The sequence below is a fragment of the Panthera uncia genome (assembly GCF_023721935.1).
Source record: "Panthera uncia isolate 11264 chromosome E2 unlocalized genomic scaffold, Puncia_PCG_1.0 HiC_scaffold_19, whole genome shotgun sequence".
Lineage (NCBI taxonomy): Eukaryota > Metazoa > Chordata > Mammalia > Carnivora > Felidae > Panthera > Panthera uncia.
In genome coordinates this window covers 4,441,187-4,461,324 of record NW_026057588.1, presented here as the reverse complement: position 1 = coordinate 4,461,324, position 20,138 = coordinate 4,441,187, and the positions used below count along the sequence as shown (strand labels likewise).

The 20,138-nt window shown below is 53.9% G+C and overlaps 1 protein-coding gene across 1 annotated transcript; it reads right to left on the bottom strand.

Annotated features, from left to right (window-relative positions):
* Positions 1-1,327: 1,327 nt before the first annotated feature.
* RDH13 (retinol dehydrogenase 13) lies at positions 1,328-13,598 on the bottom strand. The gene is made up of 7 exons (XM_049621471.1): positions 13,371-13,598; positions 10,898-11,016; positions 9,194-9,349; positions 6,548-6,652; positions 5,414-5,626; positions 4,485-4,586; positions 1,328-3,219 (listed from the first exon to the last, which is right to left on the bottom strand). Exons 1-7 carry the CDS (start codon positions 13,433-13,435, stop codon positions 2,993-2,995), a joined length of 987 nt encoding a protein of 328 aa, XP_049477428.1. The 5' UTR covers positions 13,436-13,598; the 3' UTR covers positions 1,328-2,992.
* Positions 13,599-20,138: the final 6,540 nt, after the last annotated feature.

Below are 20,138 nucleotides of genomic sequence, written 5' to 3'. Positions count from 1 at the left end.
GGACTTGGCCTGTCATTGCTGGCCCTGAAGGCGGAGGAAGGGCCACGAGGCGAGGAATGTGGGGGCCCCTAGAAGCGGGAAAAGGCAGGAAGCAGATCCTCCCCTTGAGCCTCCGGAAGGAATGCAGCCCTGGTGACATTTTGACCTTAGCCCAGAGACCCGTTCTGGACTTCTGATCTCCAGAACTCTGGAGCGTGAACCACCCAGTCTGGGCTTGTTTGTCAGAGCAGCCGTACGAAGCTGGTACAGATAGGAGCCAGGGTGCAGGGGCCAGGAGCCGACAGACCTCTTTGGGACAAACCTTATCGGTCTTGGTGTCAGCCCCATCGAGATCCAGATTCAGGGAGAGGGTCTGGTTGGTCTTGCTCGAATCACCTCCACGTGCCTGCTGCCCAGATACACAGAGATAAGGCACCACGATTGAGAAACCCACCCAAACTGGGCAGCAGGGAGCCAGGAAGTCTGTGCAGGAGCTTCCGCTTGCCGAGTGGGTGGAGGCACAGGGAGTGACGTTGCCGAGTGGGTGGAAGCGCAGGGAGTGACGTCCCCAGATAGCACGGCTCCGTGCCCTTTGCCCTGTGGGGCTCTGCCCCCCACTGGAGGCTGCTTCACCCGTGATCTACTCACAGAGAAGTCACAGACAAACCCAAACTGAAGCACCTTCTATAACATACCTGGCCAGGACTCTTCAGAAGCGTCCCACTCAAGAAAGAGGAAGACGGTTCAGCTTAAAGCGGATTAAGGAGACAGGACAAGTGATGTAACGTGTGATTCTGGATTGGCTACTGGGTCAGAAAAGAATTTCGGTGGTTTTCTTTTGCGCTGTAAAGGACATTACCATTGATAAAACTTCAACGTCTGTAGATTAGATGTGAGATCCTAGCATCGTCAGTATTATTTTCTGGATTTTGGTCATTGTACTGTGGTTATGTTAGCGAATACCGTCACCTCCGGGCAAATCCTACACATATATTTGGAGAACCGGAGGTTTTGAGGTTACGCTCAGACTACCAGACTACCAGAAGTACTTTCCCTGAGACACACCAGAAGGGACTCTTAAATACCGAGAACAAACTGAGGGTTGCTGGAGGGGTGTTGGGGAAGGGGGGGATGGGCTGAATGTGCAAGGGGGCATTAAGACCACTGGTTGGGATGAGCACTGGGTGTTATATGTAAGTGATGAATCACTAAATTCTATTCCTGAAAATCATTACACTGTATGTCAACTAACTTGGATGTTAAATTTTTTTTAATGTTTATTTATTTTTGAGAGAGAGAGAGACAGAGTGTGAGCGGGGGAGGGGTAGAGAGAGGAGGAGGCACAGAATCCGAAGCAGGTTCCAGGCTCTGAGCTGTCAGCACAGAACCAGACGTGGGGCTTGAATTCACGAACCGTGAGATCATGACCTGAGCCGAAGTCGGATGCTTAACCACCTGAGCCACCCAGGGGCCCAGGATGTAAATTTCTTAAAAATAAAAAAAAGAAGTATTTTCCCTGATCCCACAGGGAGAAATACACAGATTTTATGAGGATACACGCACACATGTGTATGTATGTGGGGGGGGGGGTGTATCCCTGTGGTGGACAGGCTCTTAGGGTAACCGCCCCCCCCCCCAACATGATTCCCACCTCCTGGTGTTCACACCTGCCCCTGGATTGCTGCACTGAGGCCTCAGTTCCTCTCTGGCCATCCCGGCCACTGGGATGTCTGCACAGGACAGCTCACAGCTCCTCTCGGCGAGGCAGGGCGAGGGCCAGCACGACAGATGCCGATCAGTAGCCTGACCACAGAACCGGCTGTTCCGTCAGCTCGGCTGCATTCTTTTTGCTGGAAGTGAGTAGCTAGGTCCAGCCCTCTCTCAGAGGGTAAGAAGGACATGAACAGGGGGAGGTGGGGATCGTTGGGGTCCGTGCTGGAAGGTGCCAACCGGAGTCCGTTCATCCCAAACGTACCCTTCGGCTGTTGTGGTCTGATGTGGTAACAGAAAGAAAACTAACTGTACTTCTAAGGCTTTGGGCCGTCTTTAATGCCTTTCCACTCCCTCCCTCGGCATCGCTGGCATCGGGGGCACGATCATTCGCTGTTCTGTGGACGGGGAACGGCATCCCTGGGCTCCCCACGTACCTCAAATGTCACATTTTTTTAATGTTAAGGTATTCGTATCTTGATTACCGAGCTTTTTGGTGCCAGCAAGGAACACACAGCTGCCACTCACCGCGCCGGGCGATAACTCACCCACCACCAGACCATCCTAGGAGGTAGTCAAGTTATTCTGCACATTCTACGGTGGGAGAAACCGAGGCTCGGACAGGCGACTGCGGGTGGGCACGGTCCCTCAGGGAACCGTGAACTTGATCCTGTCCGGCTGACAGCTTTCCCAGGGGTGTACAGTTCGGCACCGTGGCCGTCATTGGCTCTCCTGCCGCGGCGACTGCAGAGGGAGCGGATTCCTCCCTCAGCAGTTCCCAGTGACATGCACAAGGCAGGTGTCTGATGGCCCCGTGCCCCTGCCGGCCGATGGGCCAGGTGTGCACCTGCAGCCGGGTCCACTGTGCCTGAGAGGAGGCAAGAGCCACGAGGGATCCCTACCGGATGGTGTGGACGTATCGGCCATTGGTCCTTGAGCAATACTGCCATCTAGGGGGCGCTGCGCGCACGACAACCTTGGTCTTGAGGCTCACACGGCCAACACTGCCACCTAGAGGGTGCCGTGGGCACGAGTGCCAGCACTGGTGGGTCTTGGACCTGTGGGGTCCACACTACCACCTAGACGGTGACGTGGGCATGGCAGTCAACATTCCTTGGCCAACACTGCCACCTAGAGGGTGACGTAGGCGTGGCAGCCAGAATTCCTTGGCAAACACTGCCACCTAGAGGGTGCTGCAGACAGAGCAGCCAGCCTTGGTCTGGCTGCTGCATCCAAGGTGATTCAGCCTCCCGCGTGCTTTTGACACCTGCTCCCAAAGGTTATTCTGGGAGGGGCTGTCCCCTCACTGAGGAGACGAACCACCGGACAGCTCCAAGCCCACCAGGCGGGCACTTTCAGCCCAAAGCCTCTGGGCTACCTCCTCATCCTCAGCTTCAGGGGCTGGAGGCTTCTCTTTGAATCCATCAAAGTACTTTCCAGAAACGCCCTCCAGTTCCTCTGCCACGGCCAGGTACGTGCTGGGCTGGGCTGCCAGCTGGGGGCTCTTGACCAGCAGCCAGAAGATGGGCCCTGCAAGGAGCCCACAGGGCATTCAGTCCACACACATTCTGGGAGGAGGACACAAACAGCCCAACGCCTCCACCACGATGCCCAGGGCCCACAGAGGCCAGAAGTCGGACCGCAGGCCCACACGGCCCACCTCCAGGCCTTTGCCTCCGAGGTTCCCTCCACCAGGGGTTCCCTTCCCCGGCACTGCCCAGCCACCTTTGGGCCAGAGACCAGCCCCAAAGCTGCCTCCCCCAGCAAGCCTCTCCAGCTTTCCCCAAGAACACGGGAGCTCTCCCTCCTCTCCTTGAGCTCTGAGTCCTTACCCTACCTCCTCTTGCTTAAAATAACTTTTATTTATGAAATGTCTCCAGCGCCAGCCTCAACTTAGAATCCTTGATATCCGGCACCCACCCACGAAATGTTTTTCAGGACTAGCTCTAAAGTTCTAATTATTCAGCCTAAAGCTGGGTCAGACCCTCTGCCGGTTCTTTTAAGGGCCATCTCATCCTCACGACCGTGAGGAGCGTGCTGTTATGGCCCTCGCTTTGTCGTTAAGGAAACAGGCTCCGGGAGGGGAGGATGCCTCCCTGGGTGGCAAAGCTCATTTGGGGTGAAGCTGGAGCCACCCCAGGCACAACCAGGAGTCCGCTCCATGGTCTCCTTCTCTGAGACCCGGTTTTCTCATCGAGCAGGATCTGGCCTGTTTCCTGGGGCTATTTCCAAGGATGGCAGGCTGGATCCACATGTACCAGTAACTCGTTCTCAGTACCCCGGAAGATACGAGGGAGGGGGCAGAGCCAAGCCCCGGAGAGAGTCTCTGAGCATGAGATAACTCTCTGAAGGAGTAAAGAGATTGCCCTTCACCAAGGTGGGTGGGCACCGTGCAATTAGTTGAAGGTGCAAACGGAACAAAAAGCTGGAGGAAGAGCCAATTCTGCCCTCTCTCTGCTTGAGCTGGGACATCCGTCTCCTGCCCTCAGACACCAGGGCCCCTGGCCTTCGGGCTGGGACTGACACCAGGGCTCCCCTGGTTGACAGGCCTCTGGGTTTGGACCGGCATACACCACCACCTCTCCTGGGCCTCCAGCAGACAGAGGGCAGATCACGGGGACTTCTCAGCCTCCGTAAATGCACGAGCCGATCCCTCAAGACAGGTCTCTCCGAGCATCTGCATATATCTTATTCTGTTTCTCTGCAGGGTCTGACTGATACGCTGAAGGGAGCTGGGCCCCAGGCGGGGCGGGCAGGGGTTCGGCTAAGGGCCCGCAGGCCAGGAGGGGGCTTACCGAGCGTGAAGCTGGAGAAGGCAGAGCTGTGCATGCCCGTGTGTCTGCCCAGCTCCGTCCTGGCCACGCCGGGGTGCAGAGCGTTGACAGTCACACCCGTGCCTGACGGGAGAGGGAAGGAGAGGGACGAGGGGGTGAGCAGACACCAGGTTCACGCCCCACCTGGAAGGCTGATGCCGCCCGCCCTCGGCTCCAGGGCCATCCCATTCCACGTCCTCCCCTTGAATCCACATCACCCCCCCTTGCTCGGAAACTTCCACAGCAAGTGGTTTCATCTTGCAAAGCAGCTCTGTCACGTAACTGCCTAGAGCAGGGCCTCCCGAACCTGAACGTACGTGAAAATCCCCCGGAGGGCCTGAGAGCCCCCAGCTGCCGGGCTCCACCCCCACCCCCCACCCCTGAGAAATCTGAGGCGGTGGCTCGGGGTGGGGCCTGAGAGGCTAGTTACAGCCAGCTCCTGGCTGAATGGACGTGGCTGGTCCACGGACGCTCTCTGAGAAGCAAGGGCACAGGGCGGACCTTCCGACTTCGGCCCCCTGGACGCTGAGGTCAGATCGTTCTTCATCCTGTCCGTGGCAGGCTGGGCGGCTGCATGCCAGCAGCAACGCTCCCCCCACCTCCACTGCCCCAACGGTCTTCAGATACTGCCGAATGTCTCCAGGGGTGCCGACTCACCCACGGTTGAGGACCGCTAGCCCAGAGCACCAAAGGCTTAGGTGCCGGTGCAGGAGGAGCCGGGGAGAATGCCACGACTGACCAGTGACGTCTGCTTCGGGCACCGGTGAACATGGTGCCGTGCGTGTCCCGCCTCCACCTACTCTCTTCTGGGACCCGTGCTTGACCTCCCATGGGCCCAGCATCACAGGAGGACTGTTCCAGGCGCAGAGCTAGAGGAAGAGAGAGGCCGGCGAGGCTCGCCACACACGTACCCTGCAGCCGCCGGCTCAGCTCCTTGGTAAACAGGACGACGGCCAGCTTGCTCTGGCAATAAGCCGCTTTAGTGTCGTACGTCCTCTTCTCCCAGTTCAAGTCATCAAAGTCCATGTGACCGGCGACGTGGGCCAAGGACGAGAGGTTGATGATCCGCGAAGGGGCCGAGGCTTTCAGTGTGTCCAGCAGCAAGTTCGTCAAGAGAAAGTGACCTGGATGCAGGACAACAAAAAGGCAATTTTCCCTGAATTCTTACCTGGCACATAGGACCATACTGAAAACATTACCTTGTGTGACCCTCCCAGGAACCCGTGGCTCTGGACAGGGGCCAGATCCATCCCCCAGGGGACCTCTGGCAACACCTAGAGGTTGTGGTCGTCACAACTGCAGAGAGAGGTGCTCTGGCCATCGGGTGGGTGGAGGCCAGCCAGGCACGCTCCTAAATAAATGTCCTATAGTGAGCAGGGCGGCCCCGCAGGAAAGAAAGATCCAGCCCAACATCAAGCTCTGCACGAATCCTATGAGGTCGGTTGAGGAACGGACCGCCTTCCATCTCCCCAAATCCTTCCTCCATTTCTCCTTCAGCAATAGAATTTTCAGCTCGGCCCAGGGCTGCCCGGTGAAGGACTACATTTCCCAGACTTCCTTGCACCAGCATCGGTCATGTGACTGGGCCCCAGCCAATAGGACACCGAGTGATAGTTACCTGAGTTATGACCCTCCAAGACCTCGGCATGTGGTCTTATTTGGAGAGAGGGGTCTTCGCAGAGGCAATCAAGTGAAAATGAGGTCATGAGGGTGGGCCCTAATCCAGTGACTGGCACCTGCCCAGTACCTAGTTCCTCCTCACCCTTGCTAAGGGAACCCCTGTTGCATTCAGGGTGACAACAGGTGGACAGAGTAACTGAAGGACAGACAGACTGGAGGACAGACAAGGGGTCAAAAGGCCGAGACGGATGATGGATCTGAAGGACTGGCAGAGCACCCGGCTGTCAGCAGGCAACTCCCTGAGCTGCTGGTAACCCCACAAGCGGCCGCCCAGCTGCCCTTGAGAGTGAGGAGGACCCACAGAGGATCCCATTCACATCCCAGGCCAACGTGGACCCCACGGAGCCCGCAGCCTAAGGCCTCACCCAGGTGGTTAACGCCAAACTGCATCTCGAAGCCGTCCTCGGTGGTCCAGTGGGGGCACCGCATCACAGCCGCGTTGTTGATCAGGATGTGCACGCGCTCTTTCTCTGGAGGACAGGGGTGAGGGCGAATGCGTCAGTCCCACGCCTGCGTGAAGCACGAGCGCAGCTGGGGGGACAGCACCCCCTGCCCTGGGCTGACCACTGTCCCCCAGACATTCACGCCCAGCCGGAGTCTGGGAACACAGCCTGATTTTGCAAAGAGTCTTTGCAAAAGTTATCCAGTTAAGATAAGGTCATCTTGGGGCCCTAAACCAACAGGACTCAGACAGCAACCCGCGGGGGGAATGTGCTGTGGGGACGGAGGCAGAAACTGAGCGATGCGCCTGCGAGGACCAAGGGCCACCTCCAGAAGCTGGAAGACGCAGGAGAGACTGTCCTGTCTCAGGAACAGTGCCGCCCTGCTGACACCTCGATCCTGGATTTCTGGCCTCCACAACCGTGAAGAGACTGCGGTCTCAAACCAGTTGCTATATTCTGAAAACAGACACGCCCCACCTGCAGCTCAGAGACGTTTTCTGAAAAGGGAAGAGGCCACATCTGCAGGGGCCTCGGGGCCTGAAACTGGGGGGGGTTACTCGTGGGAATCCCAGCTCAGCAGGCAGCCGATTCCCAGCCCTGCCTCTCCACAGGCACAAGGGGCCGTCCCTTCCTGGGCCTGTTTCCTTGTCTGTAAAATGGGACGAATAACAGCACCCTCCTCCCTGTATCAGTCAGCTAGGGCCGCGTAACAACGGGCCACGGAAACGTACTGCGTCCCAGCTCTGGAGGCGGGGAGTCCGGGATCAGCGGGTCTCAGGATTGTCTCCTTTTGAGGACCGTGAGGGACAATCTGTTCCTGGCTCTCTCCCCAGCCCGTAAACAACTGTCCGCCTTCTGTCTCTTCCCTCGGCATCTGTCTGTTGTCCTCACCTCCCTCTCTACGAGGACTCCAGTCATACCAGAGTAGGGTCTACCCTGCTGCCCTCACTTTCACTTGGATACCTCCGTACAGACCCTGTCTCCAAATAAGGTCACAGTCTGAGGTCCTGGGGGCTGTGATCCCAACACATCTTCTTTTGAGGGGACACAGTGGAACCCACAACACTCTCAAAGTGGTTTTTAGGTTCAATAGAAACAACAGACTAGTTATCCAGCACCTTTTAAACAGAACCTCTATTTCGTTCTTTATCTGATGGTGGATGGGGTAGCACAGAACTACCTGGAACCATCAGATGAAGGTTCAAATCCCCTGGCTCTACCCTGGCCAAGGCACACAGCTTTGCTCTGATTCATTTCCCCCTCTAAAAAGGGAAAACACTAGAACCTGCTGGGTAGAACAGGGGAGAAAAAGTACCACATGTATGACATGCTCCGATTGTATCAAAAAGGCCCAGGGCAGGTATATATATCTGCTTGCTTCAGAAACGCACTAACAGGGGCGCCTGGGTGGCTCAGTGGGTCGAGCGTCCGACTTCGGCTCAGATCATGGTCTCATGGTTTGTGGGTTCGAGCCCCACATCCGGCTCTGTGCTGACAGCTTGGAGCCTGGAGCCTGCCTCGGATTCTGTGTCTCCCTCTCTCAAAAATAAACATTAAAAATTAAAAAAAAAAAAAAAAAGAAATGCACAGTCTCCAGAAGGACACCCAAGAAGGGGTGCACAGAACACGTCTGAGGAAGAAGGCGTCTGGGAGCTAGCGGCAGGGAGATGGTTGGCTGTATCCCCGTTTGTACTTTCTGAACGTTTCCTCCCGTAAATGTCATTCCTGTTCCCAAACATAAGGATGTAAACCAGTTCTGAGGACATCGGGTGGGAAGCAAGACGAGAGAGTCACGAGTGTGATGCGGTGCAGAAAAATGCCAGCCTAGTCCCCGGATGTGCAGAAACACCCAGCAAAGAGAGCGTGAGGGCCGGGTACCCTGTGCTGTGCCCATCGTCGCGGCCGTGGCCCCACACAGGACCCCGCGCAGAGCCTGGATCCGACTCCTCGCTGCGTCCCGGGCGTCACCCGCCACCCCAGAGAGCCAGGGAGCCTCAGGAACCCGTGGAGAGTCGGCACCATTGCCCTTCACCAGGCTAACTCATCCCTCATCCCCCGGTACTTCCAACCTCATCCGGGCCTCTGCGTCTGGGGGTATCTGATGCCGAAGGAGTTCGTTTTCCGACAGGGCAAGCTTCTCCTGTAAAGGACCAGACTGAACACTTTTGGCTCTGCAGGCCATACCGTCTGTCTCTACTGAACTCCGCCGTCGCGGGACTAACGCGGCCACAGATGATACGTAAACTAACGGGCACGACTGTGTGCCAATAAAACTTTATTTACAGGCACTGATATCTGACCTCCATACAATGTCCGCATATCCAGAAAGATCACTCTTTTGAGTTCTTCCAACCATTTACGTAAACGGTTGACACGTAAAATACGTTAACATGACCAGAAGAGATAAAAAGCGTATCATCTTCGCCCGCAGACGTCTGCCCCTGTCCGAAAACACGGGCCACGGTCTACCAACACCCCACGGTAGCCCTAGGACTTGGCTGGTTTAACTCACTCCTCAAAGCCTGGCCACCCCACCGCGCCCCTCAAGGCCGGCGTCCTCCCTCCTACCTTCGGTGATCTTCGCCGCGAACTCTCGGATGGACTTGAGGGAGGCCAAGTCCAGGTGCCGGGCGCTGACGTGGTGATTAAGGGTCTCCCTGCGAATGTCCCTTGCTGCCGCGTCACACTTCTCCATGTCCCGACAGGCCAGAATGATGTTGCCTCCTGGAAGCCCAGGACAGGATCAAGAATATATTTTTTTTAATCTTTTTTTTTTTTTTATGTTTATTTATTTTTGAAAGAGAGAGAGCATGAGTGGGGGAGGGGCAGAGAGAGGGAGACACAGAATCCTAAGCGGGCTGCGGGCCCCGAGCCGTCAGCACAGGGCCCGACGCGGGGATTGAACTCACGAACCTCAAGATCATGACCTGAGCCAAAGTCGGACGCTCAACCGACTGAGCCACCCAGGCACCCGAGATAAAGAATATTTTTTAAATCCTCCCCTCGGGGGACGCCTCAGTGGCTCGGTCGGTTAAGTGTCCAACTCTTGATTTCAACTCAGATGATGATCTCCCGTCACGGTTCATGGGTTTGAGCCCCCACATCAGACCCTATGCTGACACTTCAGAGCCTGCTCTGGATTCTCTCTCTCCCCATCTCTCTCTGCCCCTCCCCTGCGTGCACACATACTCCCTCTCAAAATAAATAAAGATAAAAAAAAAAAAAAGGATAAGTGGGTAACCTGTGTGTTGTGTGGATTAAATCTCAATACGGCCATAAAAAAAAAAAAATTAGAAAAATGACAAGAACCAGGGATCGAAGAAGGACAAGCAGCCACGGTGCGGACCGCGTGGATGTGTGTGGCTTACCCGCCCGCCCCTGGGCCCCGCTGTCCCTCACACGCTCCACAAGGGAACTCATGGGACGCGGATCCGTTCATCCTCTGCTGCCTCGGGACCTCAGGACCACGGTGGGAGTGTCCACCCTCTCCTGGGGGGGGCACGTGCCCCCTCCTTGGGGAAACCCCAGGGCCGGGGGGGCTGCCCATCACGGCCCCCACCGCTCTCACCTCAGGGGTGGACAGGGGTAGACCCCACTCCGGCCTGGCCCGCCAGGACCCATTCCCCAGCCACCCCAGCCCGTCAAGCCCACAGGAAGTTTGCGATCTCCCGCAGCCCTCAAGCCTGCCCCGCCACAGCCTTCCCGCCCCCACCAGCGGTGGCTCTGGTCCTCCAGCAGCTCAGACGCAAATCCCTGACTCCTCCTTTTCCGGTGCCTGACCTGACAGGAAGTCCACTGATTGTAACTTGGAAGGAGACCTTCACGTGCTGAGCGGGGCAGTCCTCCCGCCCGGAAGTCCGCCAGGACCCCAGTCCGACCAGGAGAAAAACTGACCGGACCCAGATCGAGGGGCCTCCTGCAAAACGCCCGACCAGTAAGCCTGGAAGAGCCTGAAGCCAGATCCTCACCCCCAGCCTCTGACCCAGGTCCCAAGCCAGCCATCGGGACGGAGTCGACTACCGTAAGGGAGCTCAAGGCCGGCACCAAGAGAAAAGCCAACACCAGAAACTGCTGGGTGTCCACAGCCTCCTTGGAGACCCAGAGTCTCCCTCACCGCGTTCAGAGAGGAGAACCTTTCCGGCCTAAGCCCACATGACTTTGGACCTAGACAACCAGATGGCCTTAGCGTCCCCCAGGAACGCAAACCCTCCAGCACCAGACCTCACACCCCAAGCCTCGGGCAGGGAAAGCAGGTGCCCGCTGGGGCCTCACCTCTTTTGGCCAGCTCCAAGGCGGTCTGCTTCCCGATGCCCGTGTTGGCGCCGGTCACAATGACGGTCTTCCCGAGAATGGTGGCCTTGCTGGGACAGGACCCTCCGGCAACATAGTCTCTGAAAGCGAGAAGCCACGTAGTCAGTTCTGTCCATCTGCACCCTTTGCTGCAGGTGCCGACATGAGCTTGTGTTCCCCAAACCGAAAGACGGAAAGGACATCTGGTGACTGCATGGGGGCCACTGTGACGTCACAGGTAAAGAAAGGGCTCAGCAGGGCCAGGTGTAGGGGAGCCTCTAACGACAATCAGTACTTCATGAAGACCCGCTGTGTTCGTTTCCTGTGGCCGCTGGAACCAGTCACCACAAGCTCGGGGGGTTTAAACTCTGCTGGATCTAGGGCTCTGCAGGCAGGCGTCCGAAACAGGTCTCAGTGGGATAAGGGCAGGGTGTTGGCAGAGCTGTGTTCCTTCCAGAGGCTCTAGGGGAGAGGCCGGTCCATGCCTCTTCCAGCTTCTAGAGGTGCCCACTGGCTCCTGGCCCCTCCTGTCCCCAAAGTCAGCCGTACAGCGTCTTCAAGTCCCTGACTCGGAAGGACCATTGTGATTGCGGTGGACCCACCTGGACAACCCCCCCATCTCAAGGTCCTTGACTCAATGGCATCTGCAGAGTCCCCTTTGACAGGTAAAGGACCATATTCCCAGGCTCTGAGCATTAGGACGTGCCCATCTTTGGGGGGCAGGGGGGACCCTTATTCTTTACCCATATCCCACAGAAGCCAAATACTGGAAACAACTGAATGTCACCAGTGGGGGACTGGCCAAACAATGCCATCTCCATATGAGAGAAGGGAGCTGTACAAGACGGAAACCACCAGCCACCTGGGGCTAAGTTTTTATTTAAATTAAAAATAAGGGCACCTCTGGGGCACCCAGGTGGCTCAATGGGTTGAGCGTCCGACTTTGGCTCAGGTCATGCTCTCACGGTTCGTGGGTTCGAGCCCCACGTCGGGCTCTGTGCTGACAGCTCAGAGCCTGGAGCCTGCTTCGGATTCTGTGTCTCCGTCTCTCTCTGCCCCTCCCCTGCTCGCACCCTGTCTCTCAAAAATAAAGATTAAAAAACATTAAAAAAAAAAAAAAATAGGGGCGCCAGGCTGGCTCAGTTGGAAAAGCAAGCGACTCTTGATCTTGGGGTCGTGAATTCAAGCCCCACGTTGGGTGTAGCAATTACTTAAACAAATAAACTTTTTAAAAATAATGAAGAATAAATAGCCATACTTTTCCAATCACTTTCAGGCCTCCCAGCCAATCTCTTGTATTGTGTAACTGTAATAAAATGATATATTGCTGGGGCGCCTGGGTGGCTCAGTCAGTTGAGCGTCTGACTCAATTTTGGCTCTGGTCCTGATCTCACGGTCTTGAGATCAAGCCCCTCCACTGGCTCTGTGCTGAGCGTGGAGCCTGCTTAGGGTCCTCTCTCCTTCCCACTGCCCCTCCCCTACTCCTGCACCTCTCCCTCTCAAAAATAAACAAACCTTTTTTTTTTTTTTTTTAAATTACATATTGCTGGGCACCTAGGTGGCTCGATCATTAAGCGTCTGACTTCAGCTCAGATCATGATCTCACAGTTTGTGAGTTTGAGTCCCCGCCCGCATGGCATGGGCTCCAGGCCCTCTTGGGATGAACACGAGCCCCACTTTGGGTGAGCCCTGCTTCTCTCTCCTCTCTCTCTCTGCCCCTTGCTCACTTCGACCCCCTCTCTTTCCCTCTCTCTGAAAAAAAGGAATTATATATTACTAATTCTTTTCTTTTTAATTGCGGTAAGAACACTTAACGTGATTTACACCCTCTTAATAAGTTCTTGAGTGTACAATATAACACCATATTGTTAATTACAGGCACGATGCAACTATACTTTAAGTGCTATCTATCATAACGAACAGCACAAATATAAAACACTTCCATCAGCATCGAAAGCTCTCCGAGGCAGTGCTGCTATGGAATACTGGGTTCGCTGGGTTTTCTGTGGGGTTCTTTAGTGAGTTCGCCCAGGAGAGACAAGTATATAATCCATGCAGTTCAATCTGGTCATGCACTGTGTTGGGCAATTCAGTTTGCGTCTCCGATTTCGGATAAGAGAGCTTAAGGTGGCACACATTTTCCTTGCACCAGGGCCAGCACATGACTACGGAGACCATTCAATAAGTGTCAGCAGGACGGATTCAATAATCGATGACAAGTACGGAAGCAATTAGACCAGCAGGTTCACGAGGGCCCGGATCCGCCCCCTTCCTCGGAGTGACCTTGGGCTGTGACCTGCCCACGGGGGCCTACCTAGGTTTGCCCCCCAACACTGTCTGGGGGCGGGGCTGGTCGGGTGAGCTGGAGGAGTCCTAGGCCGGCGACCACCAAGCAACCTCTCCCCAGCCTTCCCCCCTCGCGGCTGCCGGCGGCCCACCAGCAGAGCGCACTCACCGGAGCAGCACGGCGCCACCCGCCACCGTGCCCAGCACGGAGAGCGGCAGGAGGTAGCGGTTCATGCCGGGTAGGAGCGGGGGTCGGACGCGGAGCCCCGCCTCCCTCCCCCAGACCCGCCGCTGGGTCGCCCCTGGGACCGCTCAGCCCGCGACCCACGTGGGGAAGGCCTGGCCGTCTGGGACTCAGGCTTCCGGGAAGAGGCGGGGCGTCTCGGGAGCGGGGCTTCCAGGGGCGGGGCTTCCCCGGCGGGACCTATGAGAATGGGCCCTGGCGCCGCTGCGGCTGGGAATGGTAGTTTCCGCGGCGGTGGGCGTGGCCGTGGCCTAGGGGCGGGGCATGAGGGGCTGGGCCAGTGCGCGGGTCCAATGAAGTCAAATTTGCTCTGCTACCAGGCGCGGCGGGGTTCTTCCGTAACACGAGGGTTACGATCCTGCTGCTGCGGTTTCTGCCACCGCTTCCAGGCTGTCCTCCTCTGTGTGTCTTTCAGATATGTCAGCCTGTTTCCCACCTAAAATGCGTGTTCACCAGTAGTACCTTCCTCATAGACATTATGAGAGAATTTGAGAACTTCAGAGCTTAGAAACTAGGATTTAGTACCTTGGGGGTTCCCAAACCCCTGGGGTCCTTGAGGAAGGAGTAGATCAAGGCGTGGACTCCTGGTCTGACCGAGGAGGGGGTAGGGACTGGATTCCCAGTTCTGAAGGAGAAGCGTCCGGGGATCAGAATTCCCCAGGTCTGAGGGAGGAGGTGGTGGGGGTCTGGACCCCTGGGTCTGAAGGAGGAGGGGCTGTGGGCCTGGACTCCTGGGTCTGAGGGAGGAAGGGCCAGGGCCTGGACTCCTGGTTTGAGGGAGGTGGGGATGAGGGTCAGAACTCTTGGGTCTGAGGCAGTCTAGGGATCTAGACTGCTGGGTCTGAGGGAAGAGGGGCTGGAGGCTTGGACCCCTGGATAATTTATTGTAAATTCATACAATGGGTCGTTATTGCATAAAAAGAATGAACCGCTGGCAGTTGCCGCAACACGGATGAAGGACAAAAGCATCATTCTGAATGTAAGAAGCCAGACACCAGATTGCATGCCGTGTGACCGCAGTTAGAGGCATTCCAGGGAAGGCAAGACTATAGGGGAAGACAGGATCTGCGGGGCCAGGGGTGGAGGAAGTGATCACCAGAAAGGGAACTTCTTCCGGTTTTGGAAATAGTCTCTGTGGCAACCCTACTGGCGGTTATACGCATGACTGCATACATTTGTGAAATGTTAACAGCACGTTCACTTAAAAATAGTGAATTTTATTGCATGTAAATCGTCCCACAATAAAGCTGACTGAAAGAAAAACTGAAAATTGTTTTACAACTTAGTTTTGGAAATTACTTGACCGCAAGTAACTCATTTGATTTATGATTAGATCGCATTTGTCTGCAATCAACAGACATGCTTGAGAATTCTTAGGAGGTGAGAAAAATCTGGCTGATAAATTGTTTCCAAATGTCCCAAGAGATTTTTGAATATTGGATTGGACGACAAATCTGATGTAACGTTTTGTAGGTATAGAATGAAATGTATTCACTTTGGGTCTGTAGCTTTTGTAGTTTGGAGCTAATGATTTTTCCCCCTTGGGGTGATGTTGCTCATTTCTGTAGTGCCCTGAAAACTGTGAGTTCCATGTGCCCTCTTAGACACAGGGCACCCAAAGGGAACACAACAGCCCTGGGTCCAGGATCTGTGATTGGAGACTCAGCCTAGGAATGTGGAAAAAGTTCCCAAAGGAGGGGAAACCCAAATAGGGTTTTGAAGGATGCATAGGAGTTTGGCAAGTGAAACAAGTGAAGAAGGGCAACCAGATAGGTGTAACAGCGTATATAAAGTCTAAGAGTCATGAGGCAAGTTGTTTGGAGAGAGATGCACGTTTGGGATGACAAGAGGTTGGCTTGAAGGGAGAGGCAGCTGTCAAGAGATGTGGCTAAAGGGAAATTTTAAAAGAAAAAGTAAACAATAATACCAGCAACTATTTATTGAGTACCTACTATGTGTATTTAATCTACACAACCCACCAACGAATAGGTTTGTAAGGCAAGAATAGGGATGTGGCAAAGGTGGTTGAGTCTGGTGAAAAGCCTCTCCCCTTTCTGAGACTGTGGGAACTTGGGGCTCCTGGGCCATGAAGGGAACAAGGCGTGGGAAAGGGGAAGGTGCCATTGAGGCTGTGCTAAGGAACCCCAGACCCTGACCTACACAGATCTTGCGTCAAATTCCTGGTCTCCTTCTTAGATGTGTGCCTTGAGCAGTGACTTTCCTTCTCCCAATTTCTGGCTCCTCTTACCCACCACATGGCAAAGAGTTCACATCCTTCATATATAAAGAGCTCTTATGAATCTGCAACAAGGAGAGGGGAGCATAGGCAAAGGGTATGAGGGGCAGTTTGCAAAGAAAGTCAACACACACGCGAAACTACTCGGCCTTCCTAGGAACCAAACAAATGCTCATTAGGATAATTACAAAATGATATTTTCCACCTATCAGATTGGCAAGATCGAGACAATGCTCATGCCCGGTGTTGGCAGGGATGTGGTTAAACACATAGTCACACCCGCTGACGGAAGTTTCAATTAGGACGACCTGCCCGAAAGCCGTTCGGCGATACATGGCACAAACGTTTGTGCATATCTCTGAGCCGGTCATTCCTCCCGTAGGAATTTGTGCTAAGACAGAATTAGTCATTTGGAAAGAAAGATCCACAGGAAAATGTTCCTCACAGCCCTGTCTCTGTGTAGTAACAAAATGCCGGAAGCGAGTAAAAGCAACCTCAAGGCCTGTCAGTAGTAGAATGGTCCTGCTCTCTACTAGTCCTTCTTCTGTATTCCCTTCAGCAATTTTTTAATGAGCACCTACTGTGTCCCAGACATTGAACTACACCCTGGGGAAGCCAGCAACAAAACAGACAAGGTTGCTGCCCTCACAGACCTCCTGACGCTGACAGTGAAATTAATTCATCTGTGTGTGTCTCCGGACAGACTCTGCGTTCAGCTTTATCAGGCTCAAATGTTTAAGAACACCCGTGACTTCCTGGGGGCGCCTGGGTGGCTCAGTCGGTCAAGCCTCCGACTTCGGCTCAGGTCATGATCTCGTTGTGGAGCATGAGTTCGAGTCCTGCATCAGGTTCTGTGCTGACAGCTCAGAGCCTGGAGCCTGTCGGATTCTGTGTCTCCCTCTCTCTCTCTGCCCCTCCCTGCTCACTGTCTGTCTCTCTCTGTCTCTCTCAAAAATAAACATTAAAAAAAGAAGAAGAAGAAACCCATGACTTACTTACTTAACCACCAGTATGGGGAGCTGAGAGGGCAGGCTGATTATCTCTCTCGGTTTTTAAGTTTATATACCAATGTGCATATTTTTAGAGTTTAAAAAAAAAAAGTATAATATTCTGCGTAGGATCTTTGCCAGGCAATGTGACGGCTGATTTCACTGTTTTTCACTTTCTGTTCATCTGTCTTTTCTCGTTGTTCTTGGATAATGGTTTCTTCCTTGTGAAAGCATCCCATGTGGAGTATTGGGAGGGCAGTGGCTAAGAGCATGGGCACAGCAATCCACGTGGCCAGCGATGGATGAGTAGATGAACAAAATCTGGTATACACATGCAGTATTATCCGGCCGTGAAGACGCCATGCTACGTGCAGTAAGCCAGTCCCAAAAACCCAAATGCCATATGATTCCACTTATGTGAGGTCCCTAGAGGAGACAAAATCGTAGAGGCAGAAAGTAGGACAGTGGATGCGGGAGGCTGGGAAGTAGAGGGAAATGGGGAGTCTGTGTATAGTGGGTGCAGAATTTCGGTTTTGCAAGATGAGAAGCGTTCTGGAGACGGATGGCGGGATGGTTGCACAGCAGCATGAATGTACTTAACGCCCCTGAACTACGCACTTAAAAATGGTTAAGATAATAAATTTTATGTCATGTGTATTTTTCCATAATTAAAATAAAAAAAAAAAAGAGGAGGTCCCAAGAGGAGGAGAGAGAAGATGAGCACTGTGTGTTCAGATGCTGGTGCTCTCAAATTTCTTTGGTTTTTGTTGTTGTTGTTGTTTGGTTTTTTTTTGGTTTTGGTTTTTGAGAGGGGGGAGGGGCAGAGACAGGGGGAAAGAGAGAGAATCCCACCAAGCAGGCTCATGTTGTCAGCACAGAGCTCGATGCAGGGTTTGAACTCGTGGACTGTGAGCTCATGACATGAGCCAAAGTTGGATGCTTAAGCAACTGAGCCACCCAGGCGTCCCTGGTTCTCTCAGCTCTGAATACAGCATTTCCTGTCTGAGCCTTTTTCTCCTCTTATGTAAACTGGGCTCCTAATAGCATCTACCTCAAGGGTAGGGTTTTCTGCAAAGGACAAATAATAAATAATTTCATCCTCATGGGCCGTATGGTCCCTATTGCAACTATTCTGCCATTATAGCAGGAAAGCCACCATAGACAAGGTGCACACAAATGAGCATAGCTGTGTTCTAATAAAACTTTATTTACAGAAATAAGCAGTGGGCCATGGTTTCCCAGCTCATTAGAGTCTGGAAGGATGACATCAAGTAAATCACAAGGACCTAACACACAGTAAGTGCCAGAACATTGCTGCCTGCTAATGTTGTTATTACACAGAAAATAATACATGCAAATTCCTTCCCCTGAGGACCTCCCACCTGGTTCCCAGACACACCCACGGTGTTTAGAAACTCTCTTTGGGGGATCGTTGTTGAGGTTTGTAAATTCTTGATAAGCATTGGGTGCTGTCCCGGGTGCTGTCCCAGGTGCTGAGAGACTTCTCCCACAAAGCCCTTTGCTTTCCCTATGGGGGCGGGGTGGCCCAAATTCATTCTCTCTCTCTATCTCTGTCTCCTGTTTTTAGGAAATACATGTAAAGTTTTTAGGGGTATAAGGACATCAGGGCTGCAAAGCACTTTTAAATAGTTCAGAAAAAGCGTGGGAGAGAAAGAGAAGGAGAGAAAGAGACAGGAGAAGGATAAAGCAAAAATGTTTATGTTCACTGTTAATGTCTGGGGAGTAGCTGCTAACAGGTACAGGGTTTTATCTGGGGGCAATACAATGTTTTTTTTTCCAGTTTTTATTTATTTTTAAGAGAGAGAGAGACCACAAGCAGGAGAGGGGCAGAGGGAGAGGGAGAGAGAGAATCCCAGGCAGACTTTGCACTGTTAGCACAGAACCCAACATGGGGCTTGATCTCACGAACCACGGAGATTGACCCGAGCCAAAATCAAGAGCTGGACTTTAACCGACTGAGCCACCCAGATGCCCCAAGGAGCAATAAAATATTTTGGAACTAGATGGAGGTGATGGTGGCCCCACACTGAGAAAGCACGAAATGCTACTGGGTTGTTCACTTTAAGATGGTTAATTTTATGTCAATTTAAAAAAAAAAAAAAGAAACTTGGTCAAAACACTTGTATAGCACCCTCAGTCTCTCTGGTCCTTACAGTGACCCTGGGAACCCACGATCTACCCTCATCATCCCTCTGTCTTCACGTTCCACCCCTCTGCCCTCACCCGCTCCGCCCCAGATATGCTGACCTTGCTGATGCACACCAGACAAGCCCCTGCCTCAGGACCTTTGCACTGGCTGTTGCCCCTGCCTGGAAACCCTTCCCCTGGCATCTCCACACCTCACTCCCTCCCTTGAGTGAGGACCTCAGCGAGGCCTTTCCCAACCACACTATGACTTTTCAGTAGTATCCCCAGAGCACCTCCTGGGCCCTCCCCGGCCCCCTCCCCTGCCTTATTTTCCTTCACGGTACTATCACCACTGACATTCTAAACAGTTGCCTTTTTATTTTGTTTTCCACCAGAATATAAACTCCACAAGGCAGGTTTGGGGCTGTTGAGTTCCCTGGTCCCTAGAATGGCTCCTGGTGTAGATGCTTGATAAACATTTGTTGGATGAATGAATGAATGTCTCTGATACATGAGCGGTCACTGGGGGCTCCGAGCGAGGTGGGGGGTGGTGCGGGGCGCTGAGGCTGTTGGTTGCTTTGGATGTCAGAACAGAATGTAGAGGGGCGCCTGGGTGGCTCAGTTGGTTAAGCGTCCGACTTTAGCCCAGGTCACGATCTCATGGTCTGTGAGTCCGTGAGTTCGAGCCCCGCATCAGGCTCTGGGCTGATGGCTCAGAGCCTGGAGCCTGCTTCTGATTCTGTGTCTCCTCTCTCTCTGCCCCTCCCCGGTTCATGCTCTATCTCTCTCTGCCTCAAAAATAAATAAACGTTAAAAAATTAAAAAAAAAAAAAAAAAAAGAATGTAGAGCCAGCTGCCGAGCTGTTCCTGGTTCCCGCGTGTCACCTGGGTCATTCAGCTATAGGTTCATCGCTCCTCTATCTCTTTTTCCTGGAGGCTGAGCCTTGAGCCCTGTTCTAAGCATTTTACTTGTCCTCAAACCTCACTCCCCACTGGCCTTTATGGCAGGTACTAGGACTCAACGCTTGTTTTTCAGGAGGAAACCCAAATAGACTGCGAATCACCTGCCCCACCCCGGGATCTAAAATCTAAACTCAAATCGTCTGAGTCCCTTCCTGGTCGCTGCCCACCCCCACCCCCAGGCCAAGCCCCCTCCCGCCAGCCTGGGAGCCAAGCTCCCCCCCTCCTCCCCACCGTTTCAGGAGACTGACCCGCCCTCCATCCTTCCCAAAGAATAAACAGCCCCACCACCAGCCTCCCTCCCCCACCCTCCTCCTCCGCGGGGCCCCAGGCGGGTTCTCAGACCCACCCTCTGTGCCA

Bases quoted from the DNA above. Each gene is read 5' to 3' on its own strand.
- RDH13 (XM_049621471.1), bottom strand. From the start codon at position 13,435: ATGAACCGCTACCTCCTGCCGCTCTCCGTGCTGGGCACGGTGGCGGGT. The intron at 6,653-9,193 runs GTAGGAGGGAGG...CCTGTCCTCCAG, and splicing joins CGCGGCGAAGATCACCGAAG to AGAAAGAGCGCGTGCACATC. The intron at 3,220-4,484 runs GTAAGCCCCCTC...GGCTCCTTGCAG, and splicing joins CTTCTCCAGCTTCACGCTCG to GGCCCATCTTCTGGCTGCTG.